This window comes from Mesoplodon densirostris, chromosome 19, assembly GCF_025265405.1.
Source record: "Mesoplodon densirostris isolate mMesDen1 chromosome 19, mMesDen1 primary haplotype, whole genome shotgun sequence".
Lineage (NCBI taxonomy): Eukaryota > Metazoa > Chordata > Mammalia > Artiodactyla > Ziphiidae > Mesoplodon > Mesoplodon densirostris.
The window spans coordinates 15,691,903-15,716,729 of NC_082679.1; the positions used below are offsets into that span (position 1 = coordinate 15,691,903).

At 36.6% G+C, this 24,827-nt stretch overlaps 1 protein-coding gene across 1 annotated transcript; it reads right to left on the minus strand.

The window, feature by feature from the left end:
* Nucleotides 1–1,016: 1,016 nt before the first annotated feature.
* On the minus strand, nucleotides 1,017–24,572 carry ZNF461 (zinc finger protein 461). The gene is made up of 5 exons (XM_060084890.1): nucleotides 24,526–24,572; nucleotides 15,619–15,745; nucleotides 14,492–14,587; nucleotides 2,249–2,732; nucleotides 1,017–1,905 (listed from the first exon to the last, which is right to left on the minus strand). Exons 1-5 carry the CDS (start codon nucleotides 24,532–24,534, stop codon nucleotides 1,017–1,019), a joined length of 1,605 nt encoding a protein of 534 aa, XP_059940873.1. The 5' UTR covers nucleotides 24,535–24,572.
* Between the last annotated feature and the right edge of the window lie 255 nt (nucleotides 24,573–24,827).

Genomic DNA, 24,827 nt, shown 5'->3' on the forward strand with positions numbered 1-24,827 from the left:
AAGAATTTGGAGCAGAAAGGCAGTAAATAGTTGGTACAATGTTTATAAATCCCTCTAATATATTAAAATTAACTAAAAGTAGGCTAAATGTGTACTGATGAGAACATCATGAATCATGGATTATGATTAATCCACTTCTGTCCAAAGAATTTTTAAAATTTAATTCCTGGAAGAATACAAAAGAAGTGACAGCTATAGTTACCCCTGTGTAGGGAAAGCAGATGGTTATAGGACTAGATATTAGGGAAGATTTTATTTTCACGTTATTTTGGGTAATTTTTGAATTTTTATAGTGTCTGCTTTTATTTCCCATTTTTTAAACTACAAAATTAATGTAACATCAGAACAGACACACACTTTCATGGTTGGGAATCTACCAATAGAAACATAAGAATGACAATCTAAGAGTGTTTATTGCACGATCATTTCTGGTGAAAAAGAAGTGGAAACAATTTGAATGTCTACAGTAGGGAATGGCTCAAAATACTGGCATACATCCCATACTAAAATATTCTGAAACTTTAAAAAGAATGAGTCAGATCTACAGTATTGACCTGGGAAAACGTCCATGATTATTTAAGTGTAAAGGGCAAAATGCCACAAAATATGTCACTATAGGGGGTAAATCCTTTCACAGACATGCAATAAACCCTTCATATGTGCAGATATGTTCGAGCACGAAGAAAGAAGCAACACACACACATACTGGTTATTTCAGGGATTTGTAGGAGGGGAAGAAATTGTTTTCATTTTATTTCTGCCCCATATCACTGGTTTCAGTGAAAACAAAGTTTTATAAAATTTATTTCCAGTACTGATCATTACAATAATTCAGAAACAGCACTGATACCAGAGGAATATTTTTCCTTTTAATAACTTTTCCATTTTCCCACTTGAAAAAAAAAGAGTTCAAAGATTACTAAAATAAGTCAATACTAATGAAACCCAGTATTTAACCAACATTTTCCTTAAAGAAAAAAAAAGTGTATCTCCAAAAATAATTTCATGATGCTAGACTAGGATGGGGAGAGAAGAAAATTTATTGAAGTCTCAACAGTATGAAGTGTCTGATGTACATTAAATTGTAAGCCATGATTAATGGCCTTCCCACATTCATATGGTTTCTTCCCAGAATGAATTCTCTGATGGTGTGAGAAGCTTGAATGATAGCTAAAGGTCTTTCCACATTCCTTACATTCAAACGGCTTCTCACCAGTATGAATTCTCTGATGTTGAATAAGGTGTGAATGAAGTCTAAAGGCCTTACCACATATCATACATTCATGAGGTTTCTCACCAGTGTGAATTCTCTGATGTCTTCTGAGGTGTGAGCACTGCCTAAAAGTCTTCCCACATTCCTTACACTCATAGGGTTTCTCACCAGTATGAATCCTCCGATGTAGAGTAAGTTGTAAGCCATCACAAAAGGCCTTCCCACATTCACTACATTCATAAGGTTTTTTGCCAGAATGAATTTTCTGATGGTGAGAGAAGCTTGAGTGATAACTAAAGGTCTTTCCACATTCTCTACATTCATAGGGTTTCTCACCAGTGTGAATTCTCTGGTGTATTGTAAGGTGTGATAGATATCTAAAAGTCTTTCCACATTCTTTACATTCATAGGGTTTCTCACCAGTATGGAGTCGCAGATGTTCAGTAAGTTGAAAGCCACGAATAAAAGCCTTCCCACATTGTTTACATTCATGGGGTTTTTCACCAGTATGAAGTCTCTGATGTTGAGTAAGCTGTGATCGCTGCCTAAATGCCTTCCCACATTCCTTACATTCATAAGGCTTCTCACCAGTGTGAATTCTCTGATGTAGAATAAGTTCTGAGCCATAATTAAAGGCCTTCCCACATTCTTTACACTCATAGGGTTTCTCATGAGTATGAAGTCTCTGATGTATGGTAGGGGATGATCGATGCCTGAAAGTCTTTCCACATTCTCTACATTCAAAGGGTTTCTCACCAGTATGGAGGTGCAGATGTTCAGTAAATTGAAAGCCACAAATAAAAGCCTTCCCACATTGCTTATATTTGTAGGGTTTTTCACCAGTATGAAGTCTCTGATGTTGAGTAAATTGTGATAGCTGCATAAAGGCCTTCCCACATTCCTTACATTCATTGGGTTTCTCACCAGTGTGAATTCTCTGATGTAGAATAAGTTCTGAGCCATAATAAAAGGCCCTGCCACATTCTTTACATTCATAGTATTTATCACCTTTATGAATTCTCTCTCAAATGTTGTTTAAGTTGTGAGCAATGAATAAAGGCCTTCCAACATTCCTTACATTCACTGCACTTGTTACTATTTTGAATTCTCTGTTGTTTAGTAAGGTATGATGTATCAACAGTTTCTGCACATACCTTACATTCAGAAAGTTTTTCTTTAGAATGAGTTTTGTGATGACTAAAGAATAAATGGCAACTGAAGTTTTTTCTACATTCTTTACATTCAAAGATTTTCTGTCTATTATAAAATTCCTGAGTGAACAAAATATGTTGGCTAAAAATGGGCATGTGCTCATGGTTGATAATAAACTGCCTGAAATAGCCCTTCTGTTTTCCCTGTTGTCTCTCAAACTGACTTTTGCATGCCCAAATATCTCTGAAAATGGGTTTCTCAGGACTATGGATTTTAAATGGTTCCATTATAGCCCATTGGGATGATTCTGTCTCATAAATGTTTCTTTTTGGAGATAACTTCTTGGACTCACACTTGGACACCAAGTCTGAAAGATAAGAAACACATTTTAATTGCTAGTTTTGTGTTACAAGAGAATTGAAATACCTCTGGTAGAAAAGAGAGAGAATTGAAAATAATTCACATAAGAAATGAAAGGCTTGGGGAGCTCTTAAATACCATGATGCAATTGAATGAAAATAGAGTAAGGAGAATGCAAAGAAATGAAAGCTCATGAAAGAAAAGTGAGGGAGTTAATTAACAAGTCAAGTCAGTGGTTCTGAAATTTTGATCCACTTCAGAATCACCTTGGGAATTTGTTGCAATTATGGATGTTTACAAAACATTCTAGATCACCTGAATCAGAGTCTATGAGAGTCTGTATATTTTAACACTCTCCACCAGGCCAAAGGATCATGTGATATCTGCTAGTTGTCCCCAAACATCTATTATTCCCCTTTTGTACACTGATTGAACCCTTGGTTTTTAGTTGAGAACAGGCTGCCCAATATAAACATTGCACTTCCCAGGACCCTTTGCAGCAGAATATGCCATGTAACTGGATTCTGCCTAAAGAAATGCAGAAGTATTATGTAGTAGCTTCTGAGAACTTTTTTTTTTAATTTTTTAAAATTTTTATTTATTTATTTTTGGCTGCCTTGGTCTTCGTTGCTGCCATGGGCTTTCTCTAGTTGTGGTGAGCAGAGGCTACTCTTTGTTGCAGTGCACAGACTTCTCATTTCAGTGGCTTCTCTTGTTGCAAAGCACGGGCTCTAGGTGCATGGGCTTCAGTAGTTGTGGAATGCGGGCTCAGCAGTTGTGGCTCATGGGCTCTAGAGCACAGGCTCAGTAGTTGTGACACATGGGCTTAGCTGCTCTGCGGCATGTGGGATCTTCCCAGACCAGGGATCAAACCCGTGTCCCCTGCATTGGCAGGCGGATTCTTAACCACTGCACTACCAGGGAAGTCCTGAGAACTTTCTTAAGAGTCAGCTTGCCCACACCCTATATCCGTTATTCTTCTGATTCCTCAGCAAAGCCAGCTGCAATGTGCATTTAATGTCATGTCTGTCACAGATGATTTTGCAGAACAGAGTTGCCACTCCAGCCTGGACTTTAATGAAAGAGAAAATTAACCCTCTATATAGTTTAAACTACAATTATTTGGGTGTCTCTGTCACATACAGCCAAACTTATATCCAAACTAATACAGCCTTCCATTGAACTGTTTGAGACCAACAGTTACATAAAGCATTCTATGCTAATGCAATTTATTTTTCCATTTTCCTAACGATGATCATTTGGGTTGTTTCCAGTTGTTGGCTATTATGGTTAGTACTGCTATCAACATCCATGCACATTTCTTTTGGTGGAAACAGTACTCCTTTCTTCTAGGTGTGAAATTACTGCATCAGATGATATGCATTTGTTCAGCTTCAGTTGACACTATGCAACAGTTTTCTAATTTACAATTCCATCAAACTCTAAAAGAGTTCCTGTTCTTCATATCCTCAGCAACACTTGTAATTGTCAATCTTCTTTTAAGCATCCTGGCAGATGCGTTGTGATACTGGATTGTGGTTTAATTTGTAATTTCGCAGGCTGAATACTTTGCCATATGTTTATTGGCCAATGGGATATCTTCTTTAATAAATTGCCTATGCAGGTGTTTTGTCCATTTTTATTAATTTTTGGGCAATAAAATACATACAAAATCCACCATTTTAACCATTTTGAAGCATACAATTCAGTAACTTATAGTACATTCCCACTGTTGTGCAACCATCCGATCTCTAATTCCAGAATATTTTCATCATTCCAGAAAGAAACCTCACACCCATGATCATGTTCTATTCTCCTCCCCGCCCCACCCCCAGCAACCACCAATCTGCTTTATGTCTCTGAATTTGTCAAGAAATTTCATAAACACGAAATCATACAATATGTGACCTTTTGTGTCTGTTCTCACTCAGTATGTTTTCAAGGTTCAGTGATGCTGTAGCACGTATCAGTACTTCATTTCTTTTTATGGCTGAGTTATATTTAATTGTACAGCTAACTATATTTTGTTTATCCATTCTCCAGTTGAGGGACATTTGGGTAGTTTCTGGGTTGTATTTTTCTTTTTGATTTGTAGGAATTCTTAATTTATTCTGGATATAACCACTACATAATGCAAGTATCTTTTCCCACTCTGGGGCTGGCCCTTTTGCTCTCTTAATACTATGTTTTGATAAACAGAAATTCTTAATTTTAAGATAGTCTAATCCCAAATTCATAAAAATATACTCAAATAATCTTCCAGAAGCTTTTACTATTTTACCTTTCATATTTAGATCTATAATCCACCTAGTGTGAGGTAGAAATCAAGATTCTTATTTTTCAATAGATACCAGCACCACTTACTGAAAAGACCATCCTTTCCCTGACTCTGTGTTATATCAAATGACTTCGTTAGTCATTTTCTCTGTAATCCACTCCAATAAATATTTCAACTCCCATAGCTCTGTTAAAACATTTCTAGCTAAAGTAACTAACAAAATTACTTTACCAAAATCAGTGCTCAAATGCCAGTCAACACTCTATTTGACTCATTAGTAGCATCTGACACAACTGATCAATCCCTTTGCTTCCTGTATACCATATTCTCCTGGTTATCCTCCTACCTCTCTACTTATATTCAGTTCCCCTTAATGAATTCTCCTCCACTTCCTGACCTCTAAATGTTGGAATGTCCCAGAACTCAGGCTCTGGCCAGCCCTCAATCTACACTCTCTCCCTTAATAGCAGTCTGTCTTAAATACCAATAATATAATACTAAGTCTTAAATTTATACCTCTTAATTATGATAAATTACACATAACATAAAATTTACTATCTTACCCACTTTTAAGTGTTTAGTGAAGTAGTGTTAAGTATGTGCACACTGTTGTGCAACCAATCTCCAGAACTTTTTCACCTTGCAGAACTGAAACTCTGTACCCATTAATAACTCCCCATTCTTCCCTCTTCCAGTTCCTGGCAACCACCATTCTACTTTCTGTTTCTATGGATTTGACTACTCTAGATACCTCATATCACTGGAGTCATACAGTATTTGTTGTTATTTTTCTGAATGTGACTGACTTATTTCACTTAGCATAACGTCCTCAAGGTTCATTCATGTTGCAGCATGTGTCAGGATTACACACACACACACACACACACGACAACCACACATTTTGTTTCTCCATTTGTTTGTTGATGAAATCTAGACTGCTTCCACCTTTTGGCTACTGTATATAATGCTGCTAAGAACACGTGTGTACAAGTATCTGTTTAAGTTGGTGCTTTTAGTATATATCCAGAAGTGGAATTGCTGGATGATATGGTAATTCTAGTTATAATTTTCTGAGGAACCACCATACTCTTTTCCCACAGTGGCTGAACCATGTTACACTCCCACGAACACAAGGGTTTCAGTCTGTCCACTGCCTCACCAATACTTGTTATACTTGTTTTTTTACTGTAGCCATCCTAATGGGTGTGAGGTGATATTTCACTGTGGTTTGGATTTGCATTTCGCCAGTGGCTAGTGATGTTGAGCATACTTTCATGTGTTTGCTGGTCATCTGCATATCTTTTTTGAAGAAATATCTATTCAAATCCTTTTCTCATTTTTAAAATTGAGTTGTTTGGTTTTTTGTTTTTGGTAGGAGTTCTTTATATATTCTGGATATTAACCCCTTATCAGATACGTGACTTACAAATATTTTTTTTCCTATTCCATAGGTTGCATTTTCACTTTATTGTGTCCTTTGATGTCTATACTTCTAGCTTTTATCTTACCCCTAAGCTCCATATTTATCACCTAATTGCCTAGTTGAAATCTTCATGTAAATATGTAATAAGTACCTCAACCATAACATGTCCAAATAGAAGTTTTTTTTAGATTCATTCATACTCCAGCTTAACCCATCTCAGTAAATGCAACCATATTTTACCAATAGGTTAAGCCAAAAGCCTAGTTTTTTTCTTCTTACTCAACTTACAGTCTATTAGCAAGCATGGTCAACTTGTTCTTTAATATATATATAATGACATAATAATTTATCAGCACCACTTCTATCACAGTCTAAGCTACCATTGTTATACTACTACAGTAACTCTCAAATTGGTCACCTGCTCTCTTTCTTGTTCCACTAAACACATCATATCTTAGTGACAACACATAACTTTTGCTCTCAAATGCCTCTAATAGTTTCCCATCACATTTAGGAAAAAAAGATTCTTATAATGCTCTATAAGGTCCTATACCCCCTGGGCTCTCTCTACCCCTCTTACCAAAACGTGTAGGATGCAACTAAAGCCACATTTAGAGGAAAATCTATGGCCTTAAATGCAAATAGAAAAAAGAAATTCTTAAAGTGAATCACCTAAACATCTATTTCAAGAAGTTAGAAGAAGAATAGCAAACTTAGACCTCAAAAAGTAGAATAAAGTAAAAAACAAAGATAGGCAGAATAAATAAAACAGAAACAAATATGTAATAGGATTTCTGGCAAGACTGGTCAAGAAAAATAGACTACCTTACAGATTAAATGTTAATTACAAAGAAAAAAAATACAATGGAGTAACTTGGCAAACACCATCCAAACCAAGTGATCAAAGGTAACAACACTAATAATGGGACAGAATGACATTATGTGCCTCCTTAAATAATACACTGAGAAAGATAGGTCACCAATGCAATAATCCTGCCAAAAATGTATAGCCTGAATTTAATCTGGAAGAACCAACAAACGTACTCTAATTGAAGGATATTCTATAAAAGTGGCCAGTATTCTTCAAAAATACCAGCCATAAAATCCAAAGAAAGGCTGAGGAACTTTTCAGATTAAAGTAAAGAGAAATGTAATGTGAGATCCTGAGTCAAGTGAAAAGGACAATATTTGGAAAAGTAGTGGAATATAATACAGACAATAAATGAGACAATAGATTTGGATAAATGTAAAATTTCCTGAATTTATGAAATGTAAGAGAATATCCTTGCTCTTAGGAAAGATAACTATTTAGGGTAAAGAGACTTAAATGAAATAATAAGGAAAATATGGCAAAAATATTACCAGCTGGTGAATCTAGGTGAACAGCATATGGGAGATTTTTTGGGGTTATTTTGCACCTCTTCCATAAGTTTAAAATTAATTCAAAATAAATTTTTATTTCATAAAAGAGAGAAAAGGTACAAATAACCAATCTTAGGAGTGAAAAGGGAAATATCATTACAAACAAAAATGCATCCCCTTATAGAGTTACAGTCTATTGAGATAACATCTAATAAATCATTAGTAAATGAATTAGTAAGTCAGATGGCAAAAAAATGTTATAGAAAAATAAAGAGGAAAAGAGATACAAGGTTATAATGGAAGGTTTGAGATATGTGGCAACAATTTTCCTCCAAAAAGACTGGAGACTAAAGGTATCAGCTTTACCTCCTGAGAGGCTGGAAACTAAAGGTCAGCCACATGGGTAGCCAACAAGGATTCCCAATAAAAATTCTGGACACTAAGGCTCAGGTGAGTTTCTCTATTTGGCAATATGCCCAAATGCATATTGTTCCACATAGTTGATGGGAAAAGTTAGCACCGTCCATGACTCCACTGGGAGAGGACAACAGGTAGCTCCACACTTGGCACTTTCCTAGGCTCTTCCCTATGTACTTCTTCCCTTGGCTAACTTTAATCTGTATCCTTTTGCTGTAATAAACTGTAACTGTGAGGATGATAGCTTTCAGTGAGTTCTATGAGTCCTTTTAGTGAATTATCAAATGTAAGGGTGGTCTCAGAAACCCTTGAAATTGCAATTGATGTCAGAAGTGAGGGAAGACTCCTGTAGACAGCTCCCTCTAATTTTCACATGAGACCATAATAAAATCAAATTATAAAAGAAAGACAACAAGAAAATCTCCAAACACCTCCAAATAACACATTTCTAAATAATCTATGGGTGAAATTAAGTCTCAAAGAAAAAAATTTTTTGAAGGATTATAAGGACATGTATATCCTTTATATACATGGATATATATATATATAATTATATATAGATAATCCATCATAATGATAATAAGAACACCACGTATAACTTTACACTCATAACTCTGACAACTTAGAAAAAATATACCAATTCCTTGAAAATCACAAACTACCAAAACTCAGCCAAGATGAAATAGGTAATCTGAATAGTCCTATAACTATTATAGAAATGGAATTTATAATTTAAAAGAGATCCTGAAAAAGAAATATCCAGGTCCAGATGGTTTCACTGGTGAATTTTACCAAACATTCACATCAATTTCTTCCACGAAAGGATGAAAAGGGAACACTTCCTAACTTACTTTATGAGGCCATTATTATTCTTATACCAAAAGCAGGCAAAGGCAGCATGTACACACACACATGCATGCGCACGCACACACACACACACACAAAGAGAAAACTACAGGCCAGTATCTCCCATGAACTTAGATGAAAAAATCCTGAATTAAATTTTACCAATCAAATCCAGAAGTGAATAAAAGGAATAATATATCATGACTAAGTGGAATTTTTACAGGTGTGAAAGGCTGATTCTGCATTCAAAAATCAATGTAATCCATCATACCAACAACTAAGAAGAAAAATCACATGATCATATTAACATTCATTAAAAAAAACCTCAGGGCATTAAAAAGAGAGGGGACCTTCCTCAACCTCATAAACAGCATATACAAAAAAATCTACTGCTAACATCATACTTAATGGCAAAAGACCTTACCCCTGAATGCTTTCCCTCTAAAATTAAGAGGCAAGGATGTCCACTATTACCACTCTTATCCAACACAGAACATATTTCTAGCCAACAAAAAGGCAAGAAAAAGAAAGGGCATAGATTGGAAAAGGAAAAAAAAAAGACTCTGTTTGCAGATTATGATTGTCTACAAGAATGAATCTACAAGGAAAAATTAGTGCTAGTTAGTATTAGTACTAACTAGTACTAATAAGTTCATTGAGTAACGTCATAGAATACAAGATTAACATACAAAATTGGCCGAATTTCTGTACACTGACAATGACCAAATAGAAACCAAAATAAAAATGCAATACCACTTACAAATGCTCCAAGATTAAAAAAAAGAAATACTTAGGTAAAAAATTAACAAAACATGTACAGAAAACATATGATGAAAATTATAAAACGCTAATAAAAGAAATCAAAGGAAAAAAGCTTGGAGAAATGCTGTGTTCATGGATTGGAAGACTCAACAGAGTAAAGATGTTAATTCTCTAATTTCATCTATAGGTTTAACGTAATTCCTATTTAAATCTCAGCAAGTTTTTTTGTACAAAGAGACAAGCTTATTCTAAAATTTATATGCAAAGAAAAAGGCCCCAAGGATAGCCAAAAATTTTTTTTGGAAAATAATATAGTGGGAAGAATCACTCTTTCCAATATTAAGGCTTACTATATAACTGCTGTAATCAAAAGTATGGTACTAGCAGAGGAATAGTTACAAAGATCAATGGTACAGAACATAGATCTCAGAAATGGAGCCACACAAATGTGCTCAACTAATTTCTGATAACGGTGAAAAAGCAACTCAATGGAGGAGGGATAACTTGTTGAAAAAAATGGTGATGGAGAATTAGACATCCATAGGCAAAAAGTTAAACCTTGACCTGAAGTCTCACATCTTCTACAAAAAGGTACTCAAAATGGATTACAGATTTAAATGGAAAATGTAAAACTATAAAAGTTCTAGGAAAAAAATAGGAGAAAATCTTTAGGACCTAGGACTAGGTGGTGTTTTTTTTGTTTGTTTGTTTGTTTTTTGCAGTACGCGGGCCTCTCACTGTTGTGGCCTCTCCCACTGCAGAGCACAGGCTCCAGACGCGCAGGCTCAGCAGCCATGGCTCACGGGCCTAGCCGCTCCGCGGCATGTGGGATCTTCCCAGACCGGGGCACGAACCCGTGTCCCCTGCATCGGCAGGCGGACTCTCAACCACTGCGCCACCAGGGAAGCCCTAGGTGGTGTCCTTAGACTTAACACCAAAAACCAAAACCAAACAAAAAAAAAACAACAAAACCCCCTAACAATTCATAAGATTTAAAAAATGAATAAAGGCTAGACTTCATCAAAATTAAACTTTTCTCTGCAAAAGACCCTGTTAAAAGGATTAAAACACAAATTATAGACTTGGAGAAATTATTTCTTTAAGTCACATATCTAACAAAGGCCTATCTATTGGGTTGGCCAAAAAGTTCCTTAGGTTTTTAAGTAAAAATAAAAGACACAGTTTTCATTTTCACCAAGAACTTTATTGAACAACGTATTCACCATTTTGTTCCACTACCTTCTGCCATTTTTCAGGCAACTTCATAATTCCATCTTCCCAAAACTTTTTATCTTTTTGAGCAAAGAACTGTTCCAGGTGCTTTATACAGTCTTCCAGGGAAATGAAATTTTTTCCATTAAGGGAATTTTGTAAAGACTGAAATCAATGGAAACCCGAAGGTGCAATGTCTGGTGAATACGGTGGATGAATCAGAACTTCCCAGCCAAGCTGTAACAGTTTTTGCCTGGTCATCAAAGAAACATGCAGTCTTGCGTTATCCTGATGAGAGATTATACGTTTTCTGTTGACTAATTCCAGATGTTTTTCACTGAGTGATGCTTTCAGTTGGTCTAATTGGGAGCAACACTTGTTGGAATTAATAGTTTGGTTTTCCGGAAGGAGCTCATGATAGAGGACTCCCTTCCAATCCCACCATATACACAACATCACCTTTTTGGATAAAGACCGGCCTTTGGTGGTTCACTCTGCTTGCCCCATGATCTCTTCCATTCCACATTATTGTACAGTATATATTTTCCATTGCCTGACACAATTTGTTTTAAAAACAGAACATTTTCATTACGTTTAAGTAGAGAATCACATGCGGAAATATGGTCAAGAAGGTTTTTTTCGCTTATGTGGAACCCAAACATCAAAGTGATTAACATACCAAGCTGGTGCAAATGATTTTCAACGCTTGATTTGGATATTTTGAGTATGTCGGCTATCTCCCATGTGGTGTAACGTTGATTGTTCTCAATTAATGTCTCGATTTGATTGCTATCAATTTTAACTGATCTACCCGATTGTGGAGCATCATCCAGTGTGAAATCTCCAGCACGAAACATCGCAAACCACTTTTGTCACGTTCGATCAGTCAAAGCACCTTCTCTCTACATTGCACAAACCTTTTTTTGCATTTCAGTTGTGTTTTTACTTTTCTGGAAATAATAAGGCATAATATGCTGAAAATGTTGCTTCTTTTCTTCCATCTTCAGTACTAAAATGGCTACACAAAAATTCACCAATTTTGATTTTTTTAAAAAATGTACTCTGATATGACAGGTATCACAATACAATCTAACAAAATTGTTTTGAATGAAGTTAAAGACAACTAAGCGCACTAGAACCATCTTACAGAAAAAACCGAACTGTTTGGCCAACCCAAAAGAATACATAAAGAACTATGAAAACTCAACAGCAAAAAACCCCAAACAATCAAATCATAAAATGGGCAAAAGACATGAACAGACATTCACTGAAGAGGACACACAGATGGCAAATAAACATGATTTTCTGTTAAGGGAATTCAAATAAAAACTATAATGAAATTTCATTACCCACCTATCAGAATGGTTAAAATGAAAAACTGATAACACCAAGTGCTGACTAGGATTCAGTGAAATGCATCATTCATACACTGCTAGTGTTTGGCAGTTCCTTTCAAAACTAAAAATGAGCTTACCTTACGACCCAGCAATTGCATACTTGAGCTTTATCCCAGACTTATTTTCAAGTACAAACTTTTACATGAATGTAAGGAACATATATATATATGTTTACATATGTGTGTATATATATATTCCTTACATTCATGTTATACATACATATATATATATAAGAAAAAAGCTAATCTCAAAAGGATACATACTGCAGGATTCCATTTATGTAACTTCATGAAATAACATAGTTATATAGATGTAGAATAGATTAATGGTTACCAAGAGCTAGGAATAAGGGAGAAAGGGATGGGTGTAGCTATAAAGAGATAATAGGAGGGAGTCTTGTGGTGATGGTACTATCTATTTTGATTGTTGTAGTAGTGATACAAGGCTATATATGATAAAACTACATAGAGCTATACATATGCACAGAAACACACATACAAGTAAGTGTGTATATAAGTAGTGAAATCTGAGTAACTTCTATGGATTATAAAAATGTCAATTTTTCAGTATGATATTGTACTATAGTTGTGTAAGATGTTAACACTGGGAGAGGCTGGAGGAAGGGTACATGGAACTTCCCTGTACATTTCTTTGCAACCTCCTGTGAATCTATAACTATTTCAAGGTAAAAAACTTTTAAAAAGAAATCACCACACCATATATGCAAAAGGAAAGGCCTGACCAGGTATCAAAAATTAGTAAAAAGAATAACATCTTACATGAAAGCAAAACATTTAGGAAAGTATATATCATTTTTCCATGTTTCACCTCTGTATTAGTTTCTTAGAATCAACGTAACAGTGTACCACAAACTAGGTGGCTTAAAACAACAGAAATATACTCTTTTCATAGCTCTGGAGTACTATGAGTTACAGACATCATCAAAGACCTCTAATTCAGTGGTCCCCAAACTTTTTGGCACCAGAGACCGGTTTTGTGGAAGACAATTTTTCCCCGGGGGTGGTGGGGGATGGTTCAGGCAGTAATGCAAGCGATGGGGAGTGGCAGATGAAGCTTTGCTCACTCTCCCGCTGCTCACCTCCTGCTGTGCGGCCCGGTTCCTAACAGGCTGTGGACCAGTACCGGTCCATCAAAAGATGCAATCAACAGAGCTCAACCCCCGCAGCCCAGGGGTTGGGGACCCCTGCTCTAACTTGTGGAATGAACCTGCTCTTAGCCTTCAGGACCCTATACTTTCCTAGGGTCCTACTCCTTCTTTTCTAATCATCCCTCTACCATCTCCATCGCCTCAATGTAGTCATTTGCTTTAATTTTCACAATTTCTAATCAATTAATTTTTCCTAAATATTTTATTAGAAAATATATTCATATGTTCTCGATCCACTACTAGATTAAAAATGTCTTTATAACATTTAAAAAATGTATTCTCATCACCTAGCAAAGCAACTTGTATGAATTTTTTTTTAATTAATACTCTGTTGATTGCATCTTTTGATGAACAGAAGTTTTTTAAGTTTGATGTACTCCCATTTGTCTATTTTTGCTGTGCCTTGGTATCATAGCCCAGAAATTACTGCCAAATCCAATGTCACGAAGGTTTTCCCCTATATTTTCGTCTATGCGTCTTATAGTTTTGGGTCTTAGATTTAGTTCTTTGATCCACTTTGAGTTAATTTTTGTATATGGCATAAGGAATTTTATTCCTTTGCATGTGGGTATCCAGTTTCCCCAACACCATTTGTTAAGAGTACAGTCCTTTCCCCCATAGAATGGTCTTGGCACTCTTATCTAAAATCATTTTGTCATATATCTGAGGGTTTATTTCCAGACTCTCTATTCTATTCCACTCATCTATATGTCTGTCTTTATGCCAGTACCACATTGTCTGATTACTGTAACACTGCAATAAGTTTTGAAATCAGATTTTCCCTAATTATTCTGTCGAATACAACCTTACATTAACCTTATAACCTTAATATAACCAACATTCTTACCAGTTGGCCTACTCCTCACAACAAATTTCTGCTTCCTGACTATAGCTCACTCACCTGGGAACTGTTCTCCTATCACTTCCCTCATAACCATCCAGGGCTCCTTCCCTTGCTCCAATGAGGAGATCACAGCTGGCTTAGAAATAGAAAGTCCTGGTTATAAGAAAAGAAATGGAGATGAGGTGGAAATGAAAGTATTCAAATACTGTGTTTCAGAATTTATTTTAAAAAACCTACAGGACAAGATGGTACTCGATAAGGTCTAGAGAAGAAAGAAAAGTCAAATTCTCATATACAGGTAAACTCAGGATCATAAGAAACAAAACAAACAAATAGATGGTAAAATGCTCTTTAAGTTATATAAGTTTTCACTCCTTATTTTCCTTTGAGAAAAAAAGGAGTTTCCTGAAATACTTATTCTCAGATACTTTTCCATGTTAAATGTAAAGTTCTTAGAACGTAACTTCCAAATGCAAATTGTTTACATTTGTTGCAGTAAATAGAACAGTGTTCATTTGAGCTGTAAATGTAAATGACATTTCTTGACTCAGTCCATTACTACACTAATTGGGAAGGCTAAAGAGCTTTGCACCCAGGACCCATGCGCTTAGTTTTATCTACACTAGTGCATCTGCACATTTAGCACATTGCAAGTGAAACAAAAGACAAAGCCTGGTTTCTTCGACTATGTTATGCTTTTTTTTTTTTTTTTTTTTTTTTTTTTTTTTTTTGCTGTACGCGGGCCTCTCACCGCTGTGGCCTCTCCCGTCGCGGAGCACAGGCTCCGGACACACAGGCTCCGCGGCCATGGCTCGCGGGCCCAGCCGCTCCGCGGCACGTGGGATCCTCCGGGATCGGGGCACGAACCCGTGTCCCCTGCATCGGCAGGCGGACTCCCAACCACTGCGCCACCAGGGAAGCCCATGTTATGCTTTAATGGTATAGAATTTCAATTCTGCTCCTTAATTTTCAAGGAATAAAGTCAATTATAAGAAAGGACCAGAGTAAGATGTGAGGATAGAGAAAATGAAGGTGCAACTCCACCTGTGTAGAAATGGCTGTGCTCATTTCTGCACAAAGAGAAAATTCATCTAGTTATTTGAAAGGTAGCCCTGAAATTCATAGTGGAGAAAGCAGAAATTCCAAGAAACAGATTCTGAATTATTAGAGGCAGATAACTTTACCCAGTGAAACCAAGTTGCTATAGTTCTCCAACATCACATCTTTGTACAAATTCCTCTGTGCAGGGTTCAGGCATTCCCATTCCTCCTGAGAGACATCTATAGCCACATCTTTGAACATCACCAACCCCTAAAATGACAAATCACAGTACTGTTTTTGAAATTATAAGAAACATTTTTCAAAAGGAAGAAGCACTGCTAAAAGAAGGCACTGCAGGAAAGGGATGGTACAGTGAGTACATAGGCTAAGGCTGGAAGCTTGTATGGGTCAAAAATAAATTTAGTGAGACTAAAGCAGAGTGCCCACATACTCTTAAACAATTCAATTTCTGCACACACATCCTCCAGCATAGGGTGGAAAACTTCTGTTAATCACTCATCTAGAAATTTAGAAAATAAATAGAGGTTCCCAACTAAGTTAAATAGTTGTAAATTTTTCCAAAATTTCTTATGAAAATCTCCATCTTCAGAAAAAGGACCTGATGATTTTTCTTCCTCATTATGACTAAGCATTTTTACTTTTAATGCAAATTCTTTAGTAAACACCCAGTGCAGACTATATTTTCCAAAGATGGACAGAGCACATCTCCCTTTCATAACCTTGGTATGCCCCACTCACTAGCAGGCCAGTAGCAGCTCTGGGCCCTGCAGCGAACCATGTAAGGAACTGGTCCCATCCACCAGCATGCCGACACCAGATCTGGGACCCTCAGCCCCACAACCACCCACTCCAGAAACTGGCTCCACCCACCAGTGGGCCCCACTGCCAGCAGTCTCATGATCCAGCTCTGCCAACCAGTGTCCATCAGCCTCAGTATAAGACAGGGCCTGACAGACAACTGGACCAGGAGCCAGCCACACCTACCAGACTGCCCACAGTAGTCAGCCCACCACAACAGAAGGACCCACGCAGCCCAAATCTGGGGCACCCCTAGACTATATAGCTCTAGTGCCCAGAGGGGAGAGCGCTGCTGGGACACAGAGGACGTCTCCTACAAAAGGCCACTTTTCCAAGGTTGGGAAAGGTAACCGATCTATCAGAAACACAGAAATAAAAACAACCAACTGGGCAAAATGAGGTGACAGAGAAACATCTTCCAAATGAAGGAACAAGATAAAACCCCAGAAGAAGAACTAAGTGAAGTGGAGATAGGCAATCTACCCTATAGAGAGTTCAAGGTAACGATTGTAAAGATGTTCAAAGAATTCAGGAGAAGATTGGATAAACAGAGTGATAAGCAATAAGTTACATACAAAGGAACTCCCATAAGGCTATCAGCTGACTTTTCAGCAGAAACTCTGCAGTCCAGAAGGGGGTGGCATGATATATTTAAAGTGATGAAAGGAAGAAACCTAACCAAGAGTACTCTACCTGGCAAGGCTTTCATTCAGTTTGATGGAGAGACCAAAAGTTTAAAAACAAACAAAAGCTAAAAGAGTTCGGCACCACCAAACCAGCTTTACAAAAAAATGTTTCTCTAAGTGAAAAAGAAAAGGCCACAACTAGAAACATGAAAATTACAGAAGGAAAAATCTCATCTGTAAAGGCAATTATACAGTAAAGGTAGTAAATTAGCCATGAAGCTAGTAGGAAGGTTAAAAGACAAAAGTAGTAAAATCATCTAAATCTGCATTAAGTAGTTAAGGGACATATATGCAAAATAAAAAGATGTAAAATATGATAAAAACAGGAAAAGTTGGGGGAGGGTGTAAAACATGCAGAGTTGTTAAAATGCATTTGAACTTGAGAGATCAGTAACCAAAAATAATGAGAGAAAGAGAGAGAGAGATGGAGGAAGAAAGAAAGACTGCTATGTACAGTGTGGGGAATATAGTAGATAACTGTAATATTCTTCTATGGTGACATACCATAACTAGACTTATCATGGTGATCATTTTGAAATGTATAAAAATATAAAGTCACTATGTTGTGTAACAGAAGCTAACATAGTGTTGTAGGTCAGTTATACTTCAAAAACAAACAAACAAATTCATAGAGAAAGAGATCAGATTTGCATTTAACAGAGGCAGGGGGTGGGGAGGGGGATTGTATAAAGGTGGTTAAAAGATACAAACTTCCAGTTATAAGATAAATAAGTACTAGGGATGTAATGTACAACATGATAAATATAATTAACACTGCTGAACGTTATTTATGAAAGTTGTTAAGAGAGTGAATCCTAAGAGTTCCCACAAGAAAAAGAATTTTTTTCTATTTCTTTATTTTTGTATCTACATGAGATGAAGGATTTTACTAACTCTACTGTGATAATCATTTCATGATGTATGTATGTCAAATCATTATGTTGTATACCTTAAACTTAAACAGTGCTGTATGTAAATTAGATCTCAATAAAACTGGAAGAAAAAAATGCTGAAAGAAAGCTGTCAGGCTATAATTCTATTTCCAATTAAAATCCCTCAAATGAAGGTGAAATAAAGATTGGAGTTTTATTTTTGTTACTGTTGGTTTGTTTTTTTGAGAGTAACAAACCTTGCTACAAAAAATGTTAAAGGAAGTTTTTCAGGTGGAAAGAATTTCAGGTGGAAAAAATTTATAGGTAAAAACTTCTATCCACAGAGAAATGAAGAGTGCTAGAAATGATAAGTTCGGAGGTAAATAAGAAAGATATTGTTTTCATCTCATAATTTCTTTAAAAGATAATTGACCATTTAAAGGAAAAAAAACTGGGAGTTCCCTGGTTGCCTAATGGTTAGGATTCTGGACTTTCACTGCCATGGCCTGGGTTCAATCCCTGGTCAGGGAACTGAGATCCTATAAGCTGTGTGGCACACCACACCCCCACAAAAAAAAGGAAGAAAGAAAAAAAGAAAAAAAATCATGTGTGGTTTAAAAGTATTTAGAAATAAAATATATGAAAACAGTAGTCAAAAAAGATGGGAAGGGGAAATGGAAATATCCAGTTTTAAGATTTTTGAATTATGTATGAAGTTGTGTAAAATTATTGGAAGATCTAGTAAGATTTTTTTTTTTTGCAGTACGCGGGCCTCTCACTGTTGTGGCCTCTCCCGTTGCGGAGCACAGGCTCCAGACGCGCAGGCTCAGCGGCCATGGCTCACGGGCCCAGCCGCCCCGCGGCATGTGGGATCTTCCCAAACCGGGACACGAACCCGTGTCCCCTGCATCGGCAGGCGGACTCTCAACCACTGTGCCACCAGGGAAGCCCAAGATTTTTTTGTTTTTAAAATCACAATGGAAACCTTAGAACAACCCCCAAAACAATAAACAAAACAAAACAAAACAAAAATGGTACAGCTAATAATCCTATAATGGCGATAAATGGAATACTAAAAAATACAGGATTAGTCCAAGAGAAGGCAGAAAAATAGGGGAAAAAAAAGGAAGAAAGGATAGATGATAAGATGATAGATTAAAACATAATCATTACATTTAATTTACGTGGTCCATCTAGAAGTCAGCAAAATTTTTCTGAATAGGATCAGGTAATAAATATTTTAGGCTCTGTGGATCACATATAGTCCCTATAACATATTCTTTTTTCTTTACTTATTTATAACCCTTTTGACATGCAAAACCATTCTTAGGTTGAGGGCCATAGGAAAATAGGTTGTGGGCTGGATTTGGCCAGCATGCCATAGTTTGCTAAACCCTGTGTAGATAGATGAAGGCAGCGACTGTCAGACTGGGTAAAAAAGTAGAACCAAAGTATATGCTGTTATATGAGATACACTTAAAATAGGTTAAAATAAAAGGATGGGGCTTCCCTGGTGGCATAGTGGTTGAGAGTCCGCCTGCCGATGCAGGGGACACGGGTTCGTGCCCCGGTCCGGGAGGATCCCACATGCCACGGAGTGGCTGGGCCCGTGAGCCATGGCCGCTGGGCCTGCGCGTCTGGAGCCTGTGCTCCACAACGGGAGAGGACATAGCAGTGAGAGGCCTGCATACCGCAAAAAAAATAAATAAATAAAAATTAATTAATTAATTAATTAAAAAAAATAAAAGGATGGAAAAAAGATATGCCATGAAGAAAACAGTAAAAGATATGCCATGAAGAAAACAGTAAAAGAAAGCTGAATCAGTTATGTTAATAAAGAGAACAGAATTCAAGACAAAGAATATTATCAAAAAGAACATTTCATGATCAAGGGGTCAATTTGTCAAGAGGATATAGCAATCCTAAATATGTATGCACCTAATAACACAGCTTCAAAATACCATAAAGCAAAAATTGACAGAACTGTAACAGATCCACCATTGTATCTGGAAATTTCAACTGTCCTCTCTCAGTAATTGATAGACCAAGTGACAAAAAAAAATTAGTAAAGATATAAAAGAGTTGATCACCACTACAAACATTTGACCTAACTGATAAACACTCTACCCAACAGTATAATACCCTTTTTTTAAAATTGCACATGGAGCATTCACCAAATTGTCCACATATTGGGCCATAAGACAAATCTCAATAAATTTAAAAGGATAGAAATTACAGAGTATGTTCCTTGACCACCACAGAACTAAATTAAAAATGAACTATCAGAAAGATCTGAAAAAGTTCCCACATATTTGGAAGTTAAAGAGCACTCTTCTATATAACCCATGGGTGAAAGTAGAAAGGGAATTTTAAGCTAGAAAAATAAGAGAAAGTTAAATCTAAAATATACAGAACAAAGGAAAGAATAAATAAGATCAGTAATCAGCAAAACAGCAAGGGCAAACTAGAGAGAAAAACCAGTAAAACTAAAAGCTGGTTCTTTGAAAAGACCAATAAAATTGACAAGCTGCTAGAATACTGATCAAGAAAAGAAGACATAAATTTTCAATATCAGGAATTTAAAAGTGTGAATTACTGTAGATCTGACAGGCATTAAAATGATAATAAGGGAATATAATGAACAACTTTATGCCAATAAATTTGACATCTAAGTTGAAATAAACTAATTCCCTGAAAGGCACAAATTACTAAACTAATTCAAGAAAAAAAAAACCCAAAGCCCTTTATCTATTAAAGAAATTAAAGTCTCCCCATGAAGGAAACTCTAAACTCAGATGGTGTATTAGTTTTCTACTGATGCTGCACATACCACCACAAATGCAGTAGCTTAAAACAAATTTATGATCTGTTGGTTAGAAGTCCAACAAGGGTTTTACTAGACTAAATCAAGGTGTTGGCAGGGCTGTGTACCTTTCTGGCAGCTCTAGGAAAGAGTCCATTTCTTCACCTTTTCTAGCTTCTAGAGGTTACTTACGTTCCTTGGCTCATGGCCCCCTTCCTCCATCTTCAAAGCCAGTAATGTTGCATCTTTTTAACTGAAGTATGCATATTCCATACTCACATCCTCTTTTGACCCTGACTCTTCAGATAACCCAAGATAATCTCCCCATCTCAAAAGCATTAATTTCAGGGACTTCCCTGGTGGCACAGTGGTTAAGAATCCGCCTGCCGGATTCAATTCGGGACAAAGGTTCAATCCCTGGTCCAGGAAGATCCCACATGCCGCGGAGCAACTAATCCTGTGCGCCACAACTACTGAGCCTGTGCTCTAGAGCCCGCAAGCCACAACTACTGAGCCCATATGCCACAACTACTGAAGCCTGCATGCCTAGAGCCCATGCTCTGCAACAAGAGAAGCCACCACAGTGAGCAGCCCGTGCACTGCAACGAAGAGCAGCCACCGCTCACTCGCTGCAACTAGAGAAAGCCTGCGTGCAGCAACGAAGACCCAACACAGCCAAAAATAAATAGATAAACCAATTTATTTTTTAAAAAGCATTAATTTAATCATATTTGCAAAGTCTCTTTTGCCACGTAAGGTAACCTATTCACAGGTTCTAGGATTAGCACGTAGACAGTTTTTTTTTGAGGGGGGCTCATTATTCTGCCTACCACAGATGCTTTTTGCTGGTGAATTCTATCAGACAATTAAGGAATAAATAATACTAATTCTATAAAAAAAAAAACTCTTCCAGAAAATGGAGGAGGAGGATGCAAGTCCTGACTTATTTTATAAATAAAGGAGGAACAAAGACATTTTCACATAAAGAAAGCTGAGAGGATTAGTCACCAGAAGGTACAAACTACAGGAAATGCTAAGGAAATGTCTTCAGGCCAAAAAGAAATGATACCAAACAGAAAATCAGATCTCAAGAAGAGAGAGCAATTGGAAATGGTACATATGTGAATAAATAAAACGTATTTGCAAAGAATCAAATAAAGTATTTTTTTCAAGAGTCTATTGAATTTCCTTTGTTTCTGTGGATTTTCCCCTTTTCGTTTTGTAAATTTGTGCTTTCTCCCTTTTCGTTCATGATTCAAAGGTTAGTGATTTAACTTACTGATTTATCTTATTAGTTATAATTTTTTCCTGTTTTGTAACACATGTAATTTTTATCTTTGTAAATCCCTTTCAGATTTCTTTCTACTTATTTTTAACTTACAAATTTTCATTATTTTTTGTTAGAAGCATTTAAATCTATGACTTTTCCCTTAGAGTCCTGCTTTAACTAAATTCCATGGGTTCCAATATGTAGTGCTATCACTGACATGAGAAATTTTTCACTTTTTAGATTATATTTCTTCTTTGAATCAGCAGTTACTAAGACAGATTTTATAAACTGCTGGTAAGAATAACAATTTTTCTGATTCTGTAATTAAATTCTAGTTGTATTTCACTGTGTTCAGAGAATATTGTCTACCATTTGTACTTTTTGGGCTTTACTACAGCCTAATATTTTGTCATTTTTTTCTGAATGGTCCATGGATACTTTAAAAATGCATATTCACTACTATTAGCATATAACGTATATTAGTAAGATAGATCTGATGGAGTATGTGATTTAGTACTTCAATATCCTTAACTAAATTTTGTCCACTTGTCTTGACTTTGACTAAGAGGGTTAACTAATGTCCCCTACTGCTGGCAAGAATCTATTTCTTCTTCTATCTGCTTTTCTATTTGTTTTAGGAAAGTTGCTGCTGTAATATTTTATATGTAGGTAATTCATAACTATTTTAGCTTCACTTTGAAATTTACACTTTAGAATTATGTAGTGTCCTTCTTTGCCATGTTTTTTTTAAATTTATTAATTAATTTATTTATTTATTTTCAACTGTGTTGGGTCTTAGTTGCAGCACGTGGGATCTTTCCTTGCAGCATATGGGCTCCGGAGCGCATGGGCTCTGTAGTTGTGGTGCACAGGCTCCAGAGAGCATGGGCTCTGTAGTTGCAGCACACAGACTCTCTAGTTGTGGCATGGGCTTAGTTGCCCCACAGCATGTGGGATCTTAGTTCCCCAACCAGGGATGGAACCTGCATCCCCTGCATTGGAAGGCAGATTCTTAACCACTGGACCACCAGGGAAGTCCCTCTTTGCCATGTTTAATGGTGTGATGTGGCCTGAAGTTTAGTATGTTTTCCTTTAGTTTCCATTTGCCTGGTATAATCTGTCCATCCTTTTATTAAACTTTCTGAATCACTGAATCACTTAAGCGTCCGATGCAGAGAGTTGAATTTTTCTTTGTGCCTCAATCTGAAAGACTTTCTCTCTTAATAGGTATGTTAAAACTCATATCCAGGGACTTCCCTGGTGGTGCAGTGGTTAAGAATCCGCCTGCCAATGAAGGGGACATGGGTTCGAGCCCTGGTCTGGGAAGATCCTACATGCCACGGAGGAACTAAGCCCATGAGCCACAACTACTGAGCCTGCGCTCTAGAGCCCGTGAGCCACAACTGCTGAGCTCACGTGCCACAACTACTGAAGCCCATGTGCCTAGAGCCCATGCTCCACAACAAGAGAAGCCACCGCAGTGAGAAGCCCACACACTGCAACGAAGAGTAGCGCTGCTTGCTGCAACTAGAGAAAGCCTGTGTGCAGCAACAAAGACCCAATGCACCCAAAAATTAATATTAAAACAAAACAAACAAACAAAAAGAACTCATATACAGTTATTGATTGATAAGACATATATTTGCTCTTTCGTCTTAGTTTTACCATACAATGATTTTGTTCATTACATATACATAGTCATCCCTTGGTATCCACAGGGGATTGGTTCCAGGACCCCCACAGATACCAGAAGCTGCAGATGCTCAAGTCCCATGTAAAATGGCATAGTAGTTGCGTATAACCTACACATATCCTCCCACATGCTTTAACTCATCTCTAGATTACTTATAATACCTAATATAATGTAAATGCTATGTAAATAGTTGCTTGCATGAAGCAAATTCAAGTTTTGCTTTATGGAACTTTCTGGAATTTTTTTTCCTGAATATTTTCAATCTACAGTTGGTTGAATCCATAGATGTGGGACTCACAGATATGGAGAGTTGACTATATATATATATATATATATATATATATATATATATATATATATATATAATGTATATACATAATACATATGTACATATATATATTTGTGTGTCTTAAGTCTTGTACTATATAAGCTGATTATTTACTTTCTGTCTCTTTCATTACAAGTCAAGTTCCACAGGAAATGATTTGTATGTGTCTGATTTTTACCCCCCACTGATTTATTCCTAGTTACCTAAAAGAATGCCCATCACATAGTAGGTATTCAATAAATATTTGTTAAATCAGTTCATCAAACCAAAGTTCTGACAAGAGGAACATCAATATTTCCCTCAAAAGGATACTATTTATGTTCTTTCCTTATTCTGGCAGAAGACTCAGCATATGGGAAATAAGTAATGATTTATTGAATGAGTATATAAACTGGTTAGAGAGATGAGCAAAAAAGGAAGATCCTATATTTTTGGCACAATCACTTACTCACTCACTGGCAAGTTACTGTGTGATATTCGGTTAGGTAACAATATCAGGATGAAGAATGCAAATATTCACACGACCTATAGGAAAAAAAGAGGACTACTTCAATGAGGAACAAGAAAACAACAACTTACATGGGCCATGGCTTTTTTTTTGGAATTCAGTGTATTTATTAGTTGTCTTCTTAGTTCCACTTTAGAAGAAATTCACAGTCCAAAGAAAGTGTTGCTGAATGAGAGGGGTTTAAAAATAAACAAAAACAAAAACAAACATGAGATTATCTTGCCTCTGAGCTCCCAATGTGCTAACTTAGAATGACATTTCCCCCACTTCACATCTCCTACTCCCAGACCCCATACACACATACATAAAAGATCAGAGAAAAGATGAACAAATCCCAACCTTACTCAAAGCAAGGAGGGAATCCAGCTATGGA

Excerpts from the sequence above, each read along its gene's own strand:
- ZNF461 (XM_060084890.1), bottom strand. Across the intron at positions 14,588-15,618 it reads TAGCAACTTGGTTTCACTGG|GACTTTCTATTTCTAAGCCA; the intron begins GTAAAGTTATCT and ends TCTTATAACCAG. Across the intron at positions 2,733-14,491 it reads GATAGGAGAACAGTTCCCAG|ACTTGGTGTCCAAGTGTGAG; the intron begins GTGAGTGAGCTA and ends CTTATCTTTCAG.